General features: G+C 47.9%; 2 protein-coding genes, 2 non-coding genes and 1 pseudogene across 9 annotated transcripts in view; 1 reads left to right on the top strand and 4 right to left on the bottom strand.

Moving 5' to 3' along the window:
* Positions 1-13,083, bottom strand: part of TEX14 (testis expressed 14, intercellular bridge forming factor) — a 79,400-nt gene extending 66,317 nt beyond the window's left edge. Inside the window, exons 1-2 of the mRNA XM_050928764.1 lie at positions 12,997-13,083; positions 10,761-10,897 (exon numbers count right to left, since the gene is read on the bottom strand). Of these exons, the coding sequence (XP_050784721.1) occupies positions 10,761-10,896 (136 nt within the window). The 5' untranslated portion in view covers position 10,897; positions 12,997-13,083. The remainder of the gene's footprint in view (positions 1-10,760; positions 10,898-12,996) is intronic.
* Positions 2,873-3,089, bottom strand: LOC127037708 (small nucleolar RNA U3). The gene has a single exon (XR_007770449.1). It is a non-coding gene; the product is annotated as a small nucleolar RNA U3 (small nucleolar RNA).
* LOC127037697 (small nucleolar RNA U3) lies at positions 6,385-6,601 on the bottom strand. Its single transcript, XR_007770439.1, has one exon. It is a non-coding gene; the product is annotated as a small nucleolar RNA U3 (small nucleolar RNA).
* On the bottom strand, positions 9,289-9,466 carry LOC127037710 (uncharacterized; annotated as a pseudogene).
* Positions 13,084-15,141: 2,058 nt separating the features above from the next.
* The window catches only part of RAD51C (RAD51 paralog C), a 30,601-nt gene continuing 29,740 nt past the window's right edge, over positions 15,142-16,002 (top strand). For all 6 annotated transcript variants that reach the window (XR_007770322.1, XM_050928828.1, XM_050928827.1 and 3 more), the window contains exon 1: positions 15,142-15,302. Coding sequence is in view for 5 of the 6 variants with exons in the window: in XM_050928828.1 (XP_050784785.1) it covers positions 15,185-15,302 (118 nt within the window). In the remaining variant the exon portion in view is untranslated. The remainder of the gene's footprint in view (positions 15,303-16,002) is intronic.

The raw sequence follows: 16,002 nt of genomic DNA, 5'->3' as shown, positions 1-16,002 counted from the left end.
CCTGCACCAATTGGTAAAGATATTATTCTCAAGCCTTCCCCCAGGAAAGGGGGTGCAGGGCTTGGGGGAATATTTTGGGGGAATAGGACTCCAAGTGGTCCTTTTCCCGATTCTTTGTCTAAATCACTTGGTGGAGGAAGCATACTGTTCAAGGCAAGGTGGAATTTGTGCCTTGGGAAAGTTTTTAATCTAAGCTGGTAAAAATAATCTTAAGGGTCTTTCATGTGAGTCCCCACATCTGTACCTCAGAGTTCAGAGTGGGGAAGGAACCCTGACACAGGTTGAGAACCACTAGAATAGGTTTGCAAAGTCCACTGCCATAGCCTTTTTTTCCCATGTCTTCTGTGAGGCAGGAGCACATGAAATTCATAGCAATATAAATATGAGTGAAACCACCCAAATATATTTACATCAAAACTAGATAGTCTCATTTTAAAACAAAGAAAAGCACAGGCCACACAGGGAGTGGCGCAAGCGGCTCAAATGATTTATACCCTCTCCTACCCGCCATTCAGCATAAGAATTAACCTAAATGGTTCATGACTATTTAAATGAGTATCTTTCTCCTACAAAGCATAATAAGACAAAAGGTTGAGGCTGTTCCCCTTCACAGAGGGGGGAGGGAGAAGAAGGATTTAGATGTTCAATCCATTTAAGATTATGAAAGAAACCAAGCAGACTAATGATTTACTCAAAACCTACCCCAGCAAAAAAAAAAAACAACTACCCGCACCTAAGCGTTACACAACTTCTAAATAAAGCTATTATATCTAAGCTTCCCCATAACAGGATTTCAGAAACACTAAAAAACCTCCTTCTTTTATTCAGTATACACATCCTAACCACTCTCAGTCTGTGTCCTCCCCTCCCACTTCTCCAGCCTAGCACAGTCTATACCGGGGTTTAGGTCAGAGCTGTGGATTTTTCATTTACCTCAGACAGAAAAAAAGAGAGTAATATAGAAAAGAGAAGAAATAAGCTGGGGAAGGAAAACATCCCAGGGGTGAGGAAGATGTTGACATATGTCTACCCTACACAATTATGTCGACCTAATTTACGTTGGCATACAGCCAGCATAGTCATTAAATTACTAGCATGTGTCCGTCCACACTTGGCTCATTGCATCAGCGATGCGCATTCTCACCAGGAGTGCTTGTCTCGATTGTATTGTCAGTGTGAGGCACTGTGGACAGCTCTTCAAAGCCACTAACAGTCGAGGTAAGGAACTCAGTGTTTACACTGACATTGTGTCGACCTAGTTACATGGACCGTGACTCTAACCACTGCACAGAGAGGCACTTATGTCAGCAAGAGCCAATTTAAGTGAAGATGCTTCCACAGCTAGGTCAATGCAAGGCAGCTTACATCAATCTAACCATGTACTGTGGTGGTGTTTAGGATTCAGCCAAAGCTGGCTCTTTCTGGCCCGACCCAATGTGGTCAGGACATCTTTCAAGGCTGGGATGAAAAAGGTTTGGGGTCCCAGGAGATGGGGGGTAGCAGATGATGATGAATCTTACTCCAGTAGGTAATTTTTCTCCCCAAAGTCTCTTTCTTTAAGGACCCCAAAAAGGGAATGATGTATGGAAAAGCCCATCCCCTCATCATTTTGTCTACCAGTTAGGCCTAATTTCCAACACAACAGTTTGGGTTAGTTAATTTTCAATCTCATACTATCTTTTTTACCAGCCATGATCTTAACCAAGTCAATTACATCAGTAGGCCTTTTTGTTTGGATTAATTCAGTTTGTCTGCATTTTGCAACTTTTCCCATCAACATTTCTTGCTATAGGTTATTGTGACACATTATTAATTTTTCACTCACTTTTCAGTTAAGTTCACAGATAGGGTAAATTTGTAGGGTAAATTTGTAGGCCCAGTTATCACAATATCCTAAACCAGGTTCCCCAGTCCCTTTCCTTGTCAGGGGTTCTGTGTCCCTTTCCCACCATACCCTCTATGCTAAGATTTCAGTGTGGCCCCCTTCCCAGGATCCCCCATACCCCCCTCATGCCCTTCATTGTCTCCTCCACCCATTCCAGAGTTTCCCAGCAGTGGCCTGCTAAACCCGGGGTTGTGAATTCAATCCTGGGGGACATTTAGGGATCTGGGGCAAAGATCTGTCCAGGGACTGGTCTTGCTTTGAGCAGGAGGTTGGACTAGATTACTTCCTAAGGTCCCATCCAACATACATGAACAACATGAGCTTCAGTTCATCTGCAAATTTGACACCATCACCTCAGGATTGAACAAAGACTGTGAATGGCTTGCCAATTACAGAACCAGTTTCTCCTCTCTTGGTTTTCACACCTCAACTGCTAGAACAGGGCCTCATCCTCCCTGATTGAACTGACCTCGTTATCTCTAGCTTGCTTGCTAGCACACATATATATACCTGCCCCTGGATATTTCCATTACATGCATCTGAGGAAGTGGGTATTCACCCACGAAAGCTCATGCTCCAAAACGTCTGTTAGTCTATAAGGTGCCACAGGATTCTTTGCTGCTTTTACAGATCCAGACTAACACGGCTACCCTCTGATACCATCCAACATACAGCCAGCATAGTCATTAAATTACTTGCATGTGGCCGTCCACACTTGATTCTATGATTCTAAGAGAGAAAAAGAAGAGAACTTGCAGAAACAGGCTTCTACCTACACTCTGAAACAAATAATTTTAGAATTTTTTCTAGTAACTAGCAAATAAAAAACCTTTAAAACACCATTTTGCACATCACATTACTTCTCTTTCAAATCTTACCAAAACTAAGATTTGCCATTAAACATACTACCAGTAAAAACTATAAACAAATAGATATAACAGAAAAAAAAACTAAAAATCTATTTTTGAACTTGTTTTATAAGGACTAACCACTCAGTCTGTGTTCTCTCCCTCCCAGCTTCCCAAAAGGAAAGAAGGAACGGTCATCAATAGTAGACAGCAGCTGCATTAAAGCAACACTGTCTACTCGCTTCGCGCTCAGAAGAGAACACTTTAACTCCTCCTCGTGGTTAGTGAGGCCAGACACTTTCAACCACACTTCTCTAGTTACAAACTATAGAAATGATCCCTGAAAGTATAGTCTTAACAACACCCTGCTCGGCTGCACACCCAGGCTAATGTGCACAAGCTTTCTTCCCACGGTGAACGTATTCATACAATGAGTTTCACCCCCAGCGAACTAAAGGACACAAATCTAAAACCAGGTCCCCATTTCATTAAAGCACAATTGAGACAGCTTTAGAACACTGTCCATTAGAATATGTTTATGTCGCTATTTACAGACACACACCTCCTGATTAGCATGCGGAGCTCCTTCCAACCAATCAAACCCTCTTGCTTTTACTTCCTGAACCTGCGACACCTCTCACAGGCTCCTCTGTACCACATGACAGCTTGTCAGCACAGACAATGCGGACAGGTCAGCCCTTTCTAGCATGCTCCGCAGCTGTTTCTCTCTGGCTTGCTCTCAGATTCATCTGCACTAGAAGTTTTTTTCAGGATTCCATGTTACCAGTGGTACCTGCACTAAATCAGTGGCTCTCAACCTTTACAGACACCTGTACCCCTTTCAGGAGTCTGATTTCTCTTGCATACCCCCAAGTTTTACCTCACTTAAAAACTACTTGCTTACAAAATCAGATGTAATATTTATAAAAATAAATCACTTGGAATATACGTATTGTACTTATATTTCAGTGTATAGTATAGAGAACAGTATAAACAAATCAATGTATGAATTTTAATTTGTTACAAATTTGCTAGTGCTTTCTATGTAGCCTGTTGTAAAGCTAGGCAAGTATCTAGATGAGTTGATGTATCCCCTGGAAGACCACTGGATACCCCTGTATGAGAACCACAGATCATACAAAGAATCACCCTTACTTTTAGAACTGGTGCCACTTGAACCAAGGCATTCTGAACCATTTCAGTGCTAGTAGACAGTGGCAACACAGCTGCACTAGGTTCTTCCCTGCACAGTTCCCACTTGGAAAGAAGATATCTTCTGGTCTGACCCTATTTACCATTGAGAGCTGCACAGGCAACTTTCTCTGTGTTATGTGAGTAGAATCCACATGAGAATGCCACATGGGCTGCAGCTGCTGATTGGGCCACAGATTGAGAATCACTAGTCTATAATTTTGCAAAGTCCATTGCCACAGGCTTTTTTCCCCATGTCTGCTGTGAGACAAGAGCACGTGAAATTCATAGCAATATAAATATGAGTGAAACCACCCAAATATTTTACATAAAAACTAGATAGTCTAATTTTAAAACAAAGAAAAGCACAGGCCACACAGTGAGTGGCGCAAGAGTCTCAAATGATTTATACTCTCTCCTACCAGCCATTCAGCATAAGAATTAACCTAAACGGATCATGACTATTTAAATAGAGTATCTTTCTCCTACAAAGCAGAATAAGACAAAAGGTTGAGGCTGTTACCCTTCATATTTGGAGGGGAGGAGTAGAAGGATTTAGATGCTCAATCCACTTCAGATTATGAAAGAAACCAAGCAGACTAATGATTTACTCAAAACCAACCCCAGCAAAAAGAAAACTAAACTATCTGCACCTAAGCATTATACAAGTTTCTAAATAAAGCTATTATATCTAATCTTCCCCATAACTAGATTTCTGGTACACTAAAAAAACTCCTTCTTTTATTCAGTATACAAAGCCTAAACACTCAGTCTGCGCTCTGCCCTCTCGCTTTTCCAACTAGCAGTCTATACAGTAACTCCTCACTTAATGTTGTAGTTATGTTCCTGAAAAATGCGACTTTAAGCAAAATGAAGTTAAGCGAATCCAATTTCCCCATAAGAATTAATGTAAATGAGGGGGTTAGGTTCCAGGGAAATTTTTTTCACCAGACAAAAGATTATATTATATATATACACACACAGCCACACACACACACAGTATAAGTTTTAAACAAACAATTTAATACTGATACACAGTGACGATGATTGTGAAGCTTGGTTGAGGCACAGGAGTCAGAGGGTGGGATATTTCCCTTACTGCTAAATGATGAACCAGCAATTGGTTGAGTCCTCAAGGGTTAACTCAATCACTCTGCAAGGCAGCAGGAATGGAGGGAGATATGCACATTTCCCTTACCTTGTTAATTAGATCAGCTTGTTGAGACCCCAGCTGCTGCAAGCTCCCTCCGTCCTGAGCCCTGCTCTATGGAAGATGGGGTAAGCGGGGTGCAGGAGCAGGGGGTAGGGGGACACCCTGACATTAGCCCCCCCTCTTCCTTCCCTCCCCCCGGCACAGCAAGCAGGAGTCTCAGGGAGCAGCTCCAAAGCAGAGGGCAGGAGCAGCACATGGCAATGGGGGGGAGAGGGACACAGCTGAACTGCAGACAGCTGCTGCACAAGGAACTTAGGGGAATGGGGAGCTGATAGGGGGCTGCCAGTCCACCCTGATTCCAAGCCCACACCAGCTAGCTGCAACTGGGCTGCTCTTCCTGCAAGCAGTAGACACACCAGGTGGTTGCCAAACAAGGTTAGGAGGGAGCATTACACAGCTTTAAATAAGCATGTTCCCTAATTGATCAGCAACATAACAACGAAACATTAATCAGGACGACTTTAAGTGAGGAGTTACTGTACAAGGGTTTAGGTCAGCTCAGCTATGTCTCTCAGGGCTGTGAATTTTTCATTTACCTCAGACAGAAAAAAAGAGAGTAACAGAAAAGAGAAGAAATAAGATGGGAAGGAAAACACCCAGTGGGGCATAGGAGATGTTGACATATGCAAATCCCTCATGTAAAACCTCTTCCCCCCTAGGCCCTTCATTGTCTCCTCCACCCATTCCAGGGTTTGCCAGTCTTTCTCCATGGCAGGGGTTCTGTGTGTTTGATTCCACCCGTAGCAAGGTCCTCCATTCTCCCCAATGGCAGGGGCTCTCTATGAACTGCTTTTCTTCCCATTCCATCCTCTGCCTACACGGACAGGAGACAGCAACTGTCATATCCTGTGTGAATTGTCTGATGTGCTTGGGGCCAAAAGCAAACTGCATACCCTCTGCCAGAACAGTAGAAGTAAAAATAGGGGCTTCCAGAAAAACGGGAAAGGAAGAAGAAAGAAGTAGAAAAGGAACAGAACACACAGACACAGAACCCTACCTAAATTCTGAAATAGATTACAAAATATATACATATATATAGCAGCATAAAGGAATTTTAAAATTTATTTCAGCAACTACTGAATAAGAAACCTTTAACACACCCATTTCACACTACCTTTACTTCTCTTTCAAATCTTACCAAAACTAAGATTTGCCATTAAACATACTACCAGTAAAAACTATAAACAAATAGATATAACAGAAAAAAAAACTAAAAATCTATTTTTGAACTTGTTTTATAAGGACTAACCACTCAGTCTGTGTTCTCTCCCTCCCAGCTTCCCAAAAGGAAAGAAGGAACGGTCATCAATAGTAGACAGCAGCTGCATTAAAGCAACACTGTCTACTCGCTTCGCGCTCAGAAGAGAACACTTTAACTCCTCCTCGTGGTTAGTGAGGCCAGACACTTTCAACCACACTTCTCTAGTTACAAACTATAGAAATGATCCCTGAAAGTATAGTCTTAACAACACCCTGCTCGGCTGCACACCCAGGCTAATGTGCACAAGCTTTCTTCCCACGGTGAACGTATTCATACAATGAGTTTCACCCCAGCGAACTAAAGGACACAAATCTAAAACCAGGTCCCCATTTCATTAAAGCACAATTGAGACAGCTTTAGCACACTGTCCATTAGAAGATGTTTATGTCGCTATTTACAGAAACACACCTCCTGATTAGCATGTGGAGCTCCTTCCAACCAATCAAACCCTCCTGCTGTTACTTCCTGAAACTGCGACACCTCTCACAGGCTCTTCTCTACCACGTGACGGTACAGCGACTATTTGTCTGCCAGGCAGAGCCCGACGCTCAGTTCTATCTACCATGGTCAGCAGCTGTTTCTCTCGAGTTCGTCTGCCCTAAAGACTTCACGTTACCGGTGGCAGGCATCGACTCTGGCTGCTTCGAGACTGGAGCATCCACGGAAAAAACAAAAAAGATGGGTAATTAGTACCCACCAGCAGCCCCGTCCCCTTCAACTCCTCTCCCTCCCCCAGCGCCTCCTGCCCGCAGACAGGGAGGGAGAGGAGTTGAATGCGGGAGTGGGGTATTGGGGAAAGGGAAGGGGTGGGGGCGGGGCCTGGGAGGAGCCAGGGGGAGCAGCCCCCCAGCATATTAGAAACTCGGCGCCGCTACATCGTACTAGTGCAATCTCAACCATTTAAATGTTGCAAAGCGGAGGCAGAGCAGCGGGATTTGGTTGAATTGCTCCTCTCAGCACAATTCCTCAACGTCGTGCACGATGTATCCAGAAGACAGCAAGTCTCTAGTTTTGCAAGTCTATCGCCACAATTTTTCCTCTTGAAATAGCAGCACACATAATTCATAGCAATTTAAATATCAATAACTGTTATTAAGCCTATCCAAAAATTCTTAAATCAAATCTAGAGAGAGCTGATATCAGAGTCAAGTACTGTATAGGTTTGCCTCCCTGGAGAGTATTATGTAATAATCTGTAGAGGTATAACAGGTATTTAACTACAGTCTCTTTCTTCTGAAAAGTGGAAAAATGCAAAGGTTTAAAGCTGAATTTAGGAGAATTTTCAAAGCCATACAAGTGATCTGGACACTCAATTCCCACTAATTTCTAAACTGGTTTTCAAAATCCCACACCACAAAAAAAAAAAAAAAAAAAAAAAAAAAAAAAAAAAAGAGGATGGGTGAACAAAACTCTCACAACAACGCATAGAAAAACTAAGTAGTATATAGATTTAGAAACAAAACCCAGCTATTATAAACTTCCCAAAGCATAATTTAAAAAGTAATATTTTAAAGCTTTTACATTCAATACAAACCCCACAGTCTATGCTGTCTTCCTCCCGCTTCTCCAGCGGGAAGAAGCAACGGGCATCAGCGACAGACAGCAGCTGTATTAAAGCAATCCCGCCTATTCACTTCCTGATTGGAAGAAAACATTGTAAAAATCGTCCTCCTAGCAATCCCTTTGGAAAGCACTTCTCTAGCTAAGAGCCGGCCATTTCTCCTGCAAAGACATCCTCCCTACTTGCCAATCCCCGTCTACTCTGATTAATGTCGTAATTACTCGTTTTTTAAAACAAGTGGTCACGAAAGAAAATTGATAGTACCTTTTGCAAACAGCCTTTTTGTCAACAGATGGCCACATTCTTCACAGAAGTGGGGGGAGCACACTTTGTACAGGGTTTATTGCCCAACCCAGAGGCTCCTAGCATCCCTCAATTCCCTCCCACAAGCTCCCTATGTGCCCTCTCCCACCCCACTCTTTATAGGGACTCCCTGAAATTCCCCCAATCTCATACCTTACCAGCAGAGTATCTCTGTACCCTTATTCTCCCCATACCCAGTTCCCCACACTTCTTCCCACACCAAAGGCTCTGTTCACACCCCCATTCCCACTTCCCCATGGCAGGGACTCTGTGTTCCCTCTGTTCCCCCATGCCAGGTGTCTTTGTGTACCCTCCATTCCCCCCATGCAGGTTCTTCCAATCTCCATAGGACTAGGGATTCTGTGTACCTCCACTTATCCCCTTGCTTCATTTCAGGGCCCCTGTTCTCTCCACCACTGTAGAGACTGTGTGCACCCCTATTTGCCTCTTCTCCTCCATTCCTCCCTCCTTCCCAAGTCAAGCTCTCACAATCCCCTTACCTGCCAGGGGTTCTGTGGGTCCCATTTTTCTCCTCCCCCACTTCCACCTTAGGGCCTGTACTAAGGGCTCAGAGAGGCTCCGAGAAAGTTGCATACCAATGAACTGGCAGAGCATTAGGGGTGGAAATAGGGGCTACTCGAAACGGGGGAGAGGGTGGAGAAAAGAAGAAAAAGTGGAAAGTAGAGAGAACTTACAGAATTAATATCCATGAGCCTATAACTTTAACATAGAATGAGGGAGGACAAAAGAGAGGGACACTGCATAAAAAGGTGGATGTAGAGGTTCAAGCAATTAGAGGTTCAATTAAGCAACTGTTTAAATAAAAACTGTTGTATTTTTACACTGCATTTTCTTCTCTCATGCTATTAGAAAATTCACTGAAAAACACCCACATCCTCCCACAATACAGAAGTAATACTATGAGTTACAATCACTACATCCCTTCTCTAAATATACACATCAGAAACAAAAGTTAAACACCAACTTCAAAAAAAAGTTTTTTAATTTAGTTTATACCGACTACTAACTACTCAGTCTGTGTTCTTTCCCTTCTACTTCCCCACAGGGAAGAAAGAAAAATCATCAACAACAGACAACAGCTGCATCAATACTGCTTACTCGCTTTACACTCAGGAAAGAGCACTGTAACTCATCCTCGTAGTTAGCGAGATCAATCACTTTGTGTTAAAACAACCTCCCACGGCTATAGTCTAACGTCTAAAGCGCCTATATTTAGTGGTTACAGTATGTAATTTAATACATCAAATCTCACTATGATCACAGAGACAGTGAGCCTGACAAACAATACACTGTATGCATGTCTCACTGTCGCACTTAACATATGAAGCTTTTTAAAATGCGCTCTTTAGCTTCTGTTACAAATAAAAGTCTTCCCGAATTTCACCAATCACTTCTCCTAATAAACAGAGGAACACGCCTTCAGCCAATCAGATATTTCTTCCATAGCTCGTACTCATAGAGGCGGGACTAACACACTGGAACTGGCTACGTGGAAATGACGCATCTGAACAGTTACGCACAAGTAGCACGCATTGCAAGAGCCGATGGTGCTGAGGTGCCTCAGAAGAGATGTACAAAGTAAGGAATCCGCTCTTAAAGCAATGACGTCTGTTCCCCAGAGATCCCTGTTAGTCTCTCCTCCCATTAGATACTGTTTTCTTAACACTGGCCCATCTGCTTACCACCCCGTACTCCAAATTCACTGGCAATAATGGACCAAATATTATCAACGTGGTTGTTTGCTTTTCGAGCCTCTCTAGCTTTGCCGTTAAGGCGGCTCTACACGTGTCACTCCCATTGGTATTAATACAGTTATGTTTCTCAAGTTCACTGAAGCCACTAAAACTGGTAATGGGGTGAATGAACTCCCTGTTTTCCCCCTGTGCAACTCTCTTCCTATTTCAATAGCTGTACACTCTTTGGATACGGTACGACTGTAAACATCCAGGATTAGGAACGTCAGATTTTGGACAGAAAAATACAGCAGCAATGGGGTTTTTTATACTTGCAAAACAAAGAGATGTCAAGTATTGGAACATCTGCAAAATATCTGCATTCGCATATAGGGTATAACCAGGCTGCCGAAAATTACAGAGAAATAAACTGGACATTAAATGCTTTTCAGTTTGAACCAATATGGAGTTTGAACCAATTGACAGAAGTAGACATTTCCTCCCAAAAGGGAACTTCCACAATTCTTCAAAATTATAGCCGCAGCATTTTAATTATTTACTGGTTCTATATTCAACTACATAACTTTCTGTTCCACTTACCACTTTTCAGTTCATATCTGTTTTGTGGCTGCAATAAATAACTAATGACATTTCCTATACAGCCAAATCTATACATCAATCACAAAAATGGAGTAAACTTTTCATATTGCATCCTAATTTCCTAACACAAAGAAAGCATCATCCATTGTCAAAAATACAAGCGAGCATGATATTTGCAAACATTTGTCCAAATTCAACTCTTACCTTTTTTCAGGATTTTTTTCACTTTAACATAGTTTCCTTGTTTAACATATTCGTGCAGTTGAGCTTCCAATGAATCATTTTTGATAGTACCAAGCTGGACTGGACAAGGTATGGGGAGAGGGACAGCATGAGCCATCCTGTTTCAAAGAAACAGACTAATAAATCATACTGAATCCAGGTCACAGCTAGAAAATGCATCGGTACAATCCACTTATTTTAGATTAAAATATCTTAATAGATATAATAATCACTACTGAACGACTGCTTCTTCATCGCGAAATAGAGAAAGAAAGGGGGGAAGGATAGAGCCCCTAATGGGCCCATCTGCAGTTCACCTGATAATAACAAAACCACATGGGCACATGGTCTACACAGAAGGTTCGAATGTACTCATTAGAGACTTTGCTTATTGGACCCCATAGACTCAGCTGTGCGCGGGGGTAAACAATGCAAGTGAGACAGGATTTAAGAGAACCCCGCTGAAGCCATGCTGAGAGTCCATCTAAGGGAATGAGCCTAAAGCCCTGAGAGGTGCACAGACCTACTGTATCGCAGAGCTCTGGATAAGGACAGTACAGAGCGAGTAAAACAGACTCCAGTTACTGGTGCCATCTGCTCACGGACAGAGCCCCCAAACCCTTCTAATCACAGGGCACTCAGTACCTTCCCTGCACCCGGTGCATCAAAACTGCACCGTATTCAGCAATTCCTCCCCCCGTTATCTCCTACTCACCGCGGCCGCACGCAACAGCCCCCCCTTATTCCCACTACCCCGCGCGCCCCGCACTCAGCACCCCCACCCTACACACCCGACCCCGCGCGCCCCGCATTCAGCACCCCCGCCCTACACCCCCGACTCCGCGCGCCCCGCACTCAGCACCCCCGCCCTACACCGCCGACCCCGCGCGCCCCGCACTCAGCACCCGCGCCCTACACCGCCGACCCCGCGCGCCCCGCACTCAGCACCCCAGCCCTACACCGCCGACCCCGCGCGCCCCGCACTCAGCACCCCCGCCCTACACACCCGACCCCGCGCGCCCAGCACTCAGCACCCCCCGCCTTACACCACGACCCCGCGCGCCCCGCACTCAGCACCCCCGCCCTACACCGCCGACCCCGCGCGCCCCGCACTCAGCACCCCCGCCCTACACCGCCGACCCCGCGCGCCCCGCACTCAGCACCCCCGCCCTACACACCCGACCCCGCGCGCCCAGCACTCAGCACCCCCGCCCTACACCGCCGACCCCGCGCGCCCCGCACTCAGCACCCCCGCCCTACACCCCGATCCCGCGCGCCCCGCACTCAGCACCCCCGCCCTAAAGCCCGACCCCGCGCGCCCCGCACTCAGCACCCCCGCCCCACACCGCCGACCCCGCGCGCCCCGCACTCAGCACCCCCCTACATCCCGACCCCGCGCGCCCCGCACTTAGCACCCCCGCCCTACACCGCCGACCCCGCGCGCCCCGCACTCAGCACCCCAGCCCTACAGCGCCGACCCCGCGCGCCCCGCACTCAGCACCCTCCGCCTTACACCCCGACCCCGCGCGCCCCGCACTCAGCACCCCCGCCCTACACCGCCGACCCCGCGCGCCCCGCACTCAGCACCCTCCGCCTTACACCCCGACCCCGCGCGCCCCGCACTCAGCACCCCCGCCCTACACCGCCGACCCCGCGCGCCCCGCACTCAGCACCCCAGCCCTACAGCGCCGACCCCGCGCGCCCCGCACTCAGCACCCTCCGCCTTACACCCCGACCCCGCGCGCCCCGCACTCAGCACCCCCGCCCTACACCGCCGACCCCGCGCGCCCCGCACTCAGCACCCTCCGCCTTACACCCCCGACCCCGCGCGCCCCGCACTCAGCACCCCCGCCCTACACCGCCGACCCCGCGCGCCCCGCACTCAGCACCCCCGCCCTACACCCCGACCCCGCGCGCCCCGCACTCAGCACCCCCGCCCTACACCCCACCACCACGTGGACCCGCACTCAGCACCCCTACCTTACACCCCACCACCACGTGGGCCCGCACTCAGCACCCCTACCTTACACCCCACGCACCTCACCGCCACGTGGGCCCGCACTCAGCACCCTCTCCCACAGTCCTAATACACGGTTTCAGGTCCACCAACACCCGCCACGCCCTCCGCCCCTTACCCCGCACAACCGTTGACCGCTACAGGCCCCGCTTCGCCTCGCTCCTCCATCCCAACCCCCTCTCAATACGCCCCCCCCCATACCTCAGTCCCCACCTGGCAGCTCCTGACCGCGGAGCCCTGGCCAACCGTCGAGGGAGGCGACCGTTACTGGCGAGGGACGGGGGCCCCCACAGGACACAGTTCCTGCGGGGTGGCAGCTCCTCGGGTCCAAGGAGCTGCCCGAGGGCGGGGTGTTGGGGGGAGGTATGGAGGCTCCCCTGGGCCACAACTCCCTGGCCCGAAGTGCGAAGTGGGTCAGCACGAGCTTTCATCTGAGCTTTGTCCAGCCCACTCTTCTGCGGAGATTAACCTGCCCCAAGATAGGCAGGGGAGCAGTCGGAGGCTCCCTACAGGCTACGCCATCTACACAAACTTGTGCCACGTGCACATCATGCCTACAACACGCTGCCACATGCACCGACTACATACAGCGAGCCGCCTGTCTGGCAACAAGACGCCACCTGCCAGCGGTGGCTGTATTATCCCGGTCGGTGCACACCAGGCATTGAACGCCTTGCCAAGTGCCCCTCGTGCTTTCAAGTGCTGGGTGTACAGTAAACGTACAACATACACTGTTCTGTGCACAGAACGGGAGGCCAAGTGAGGTGGGGCGCAGCAGTACATTTTAGCCACATTTCTCTGGCAGCGTCATAATTTTTCAAACTGGATCTTTCATTTTTTTAAATATAGTATTAAGCGGAGCCTCGCGAATCAGCTTGCGGAACCACAGCCTAAGTTCCCGGTCTCCAGTTTGCAAATATAACTATATAAATATACTCCCCACCATGCAGCACTGCCTGCATCAGAATGCAGAGACACAAAAACAACCAAGAAATATGAGCTGCTCTCATTAATCTCAGTGGGGCTGTTAACTTTGAAGCCTATGGTAATTTACACGTCTACATTGTTGAGATTTCAGCACAATTAGCTCTATTAGGGCTCTGGGTCCAGACTGGGATATTATTCTGAGGAGAGGTTTCTCATACTACTACTTTTATTTTCCATTGTGACTCCTGATCCCTGGAAATATGTCACCTCAAGTCCTCACTGTGTAATTGGCTGTTCACAATATCATGGCGGGGTTAAATTAACATTTCTGCCTGATCAAATGGACTTCCCAGACTGTGAGGGCAACTGTAACATTATACTCAATTAAACACAACCAAATTAAAGTAGCTGCTGGTCTGTAGTCTCATGCCTCTGACAAATCCTGCAATTCCTGAGCTGTCCTTATCTCTCTTGGAAGATGAAGGACTAAATGGAAAAATAATTCACCTGTAAAATCTTGTATTCTGGTCATACTTCCTTGCCCTATGGGCACAGAGATTATAAAGCAAGCTCTAAAGTCTGCTATACCAGGAAAGATTTGTCTCTCTTTCAGCTATATGTGCCCTGACTCACAATAGAGTTTGGACTAATATTACAACTGCCAGTCTCTCACTCATAGCAATTTTGTTGCTGATTGAAACGCACATCTGAGGTAGATAAGAGTGCTGTGCCAGGGCCCAACATGTAGGTTCAAGTAGGGTAGGTGACGATAGCAATACTTCCAACCCCAAGCACTGTGATATCATGAGTCCACCCATTCGAAGAATGGCTTAAAAAATCATGCTTAAAAAAAAAACACATTTGGGGTTATTTTCGTTGATCGTTGCTTATACCAGAGCTGTGGAACTTTAAAATGTAGCTTTTCACCTCACCTCTTTTCTTCACTGCTGTACATCTAGCTACTATTGCATTACAATGGTGCCCATGATTTGCTAGGCGCTGCAAAGACAGCCTTTGCCCCTAGAGATTATGATCTAAAAAGGTCAGAGCACAAACACAGGTTGGGTGAAAGGGATATGTCTCAAAAGCGGGGGGCGGGGCGGGTAGAGGTCTGGGGGCAAGCAGCACCTAAGGCCGCCCCTCTTTCAGGGGTGCCCAGCCTGACCTTGGCCCCGCTATATACACCCAGGCTGGGGCGGGGGCGCCAGGATGAGCCAGCAGTCTGAGCGCCTCATGGCTCGCACCGCGCGCCCTTCCCCGGCAGCAGAGGCTCCCTGCTGCCCGGCCGGAGTCGCTAGCCGAGGGCCGAGCAGCGGGAAAGGATTTACGGCTGCAGCTAAAACTAGACAGGGCAACGCTGGCGGGCTCCCGGGTCGGTGGGAGGGGACTGGCCTGGGCGGGGGCGGGCCGGGGCGGAGCCCAGGCCTAAAGCTCTGGAGGCTTTGGGCCCAGCCTAGGCACCATGCAGCGGGATGTGGGCAGCTTTCCTCTAGCTCCTGGCCTCAGGGCTAAGCTCATCGGAGCCGGGTTCCAGACGGCCCAGGAGCTGCTGGAGATCGGGCCCTGCGAGCTCAGCAAAGGTACCGGACTGGGACCTATCGGGGGAGGGGTCTGGTTTATCCCCCGCTAAGGCCCCGACCCCACGTCTCAATTTCTAGGCTCTAGCCCAGCGGCGGCGTTTTCCCCCTTCGCACCCCCACTGCGCCTCCTCTTTCCCAGCCGAGGCCTGCACACGCACCTACTGCCCCTTGCCAGCAGACCCGGACCGTCTACCGCTGTATAGCTTCTTTTGAATCCCCATCTGCGCCCCTACCGAACCTCACCCCCTGGCCGTCGTTCTCTCCGCAAGCCACCTTCCTTACTGGGGTGCTGGAACAGTTCTTATAGTGGGGGTACTGAGAGCCAAATTGTAAACCCTGTATAGAATGGAAAGCACTTCAGTCCAGGGGTACAGCAGCACCCATGCTCCTTACCCTCTACCTGGGCACATTTTCATCCTCCCCAAGACCCTTCTCTACAGGCCAGGTGCCACCCTGAGCCAGCCCCACCCCCCAAGCCTCCCTCTAGCCAGGGATCTCGCTGCTTCTCTAGTCTTGGGAGCTTTCTCTCTTAGGTACCATAGGCTGGGATTCCCCTCATTGTTCCATCCCCACACACCACAGCCCAGGTTTCATCTTCAGTCACCCTGCTCCCTATCTTAGGGCTTTTCTTGGGTCTCCTTTCAATGTCCTCTCCCAATTCCCCCAGTCTGTACTGTGATTTTGAGTATTGATTATTAAC

This window comes from Gopherus flavomarginatus, chromosome 19 (genome assembly GCF_025201925.1).
Source record: "Gopherus flavomarginatus isolate rGopFla2 chromosome 19, rGopFla2.mat.asm, whole genome shotgun sequence".
In the NCBI taxonomy this organism is placed as follows: domain Eukaryota; kingdom Metazoa; phylum Chordata; order Testudines; family Testudinidae; genus Gopherus; species Gopherus flavomarginatus.
This window is presented reverse-complemented; position numbering and strand designations above follow the sequence as displayed.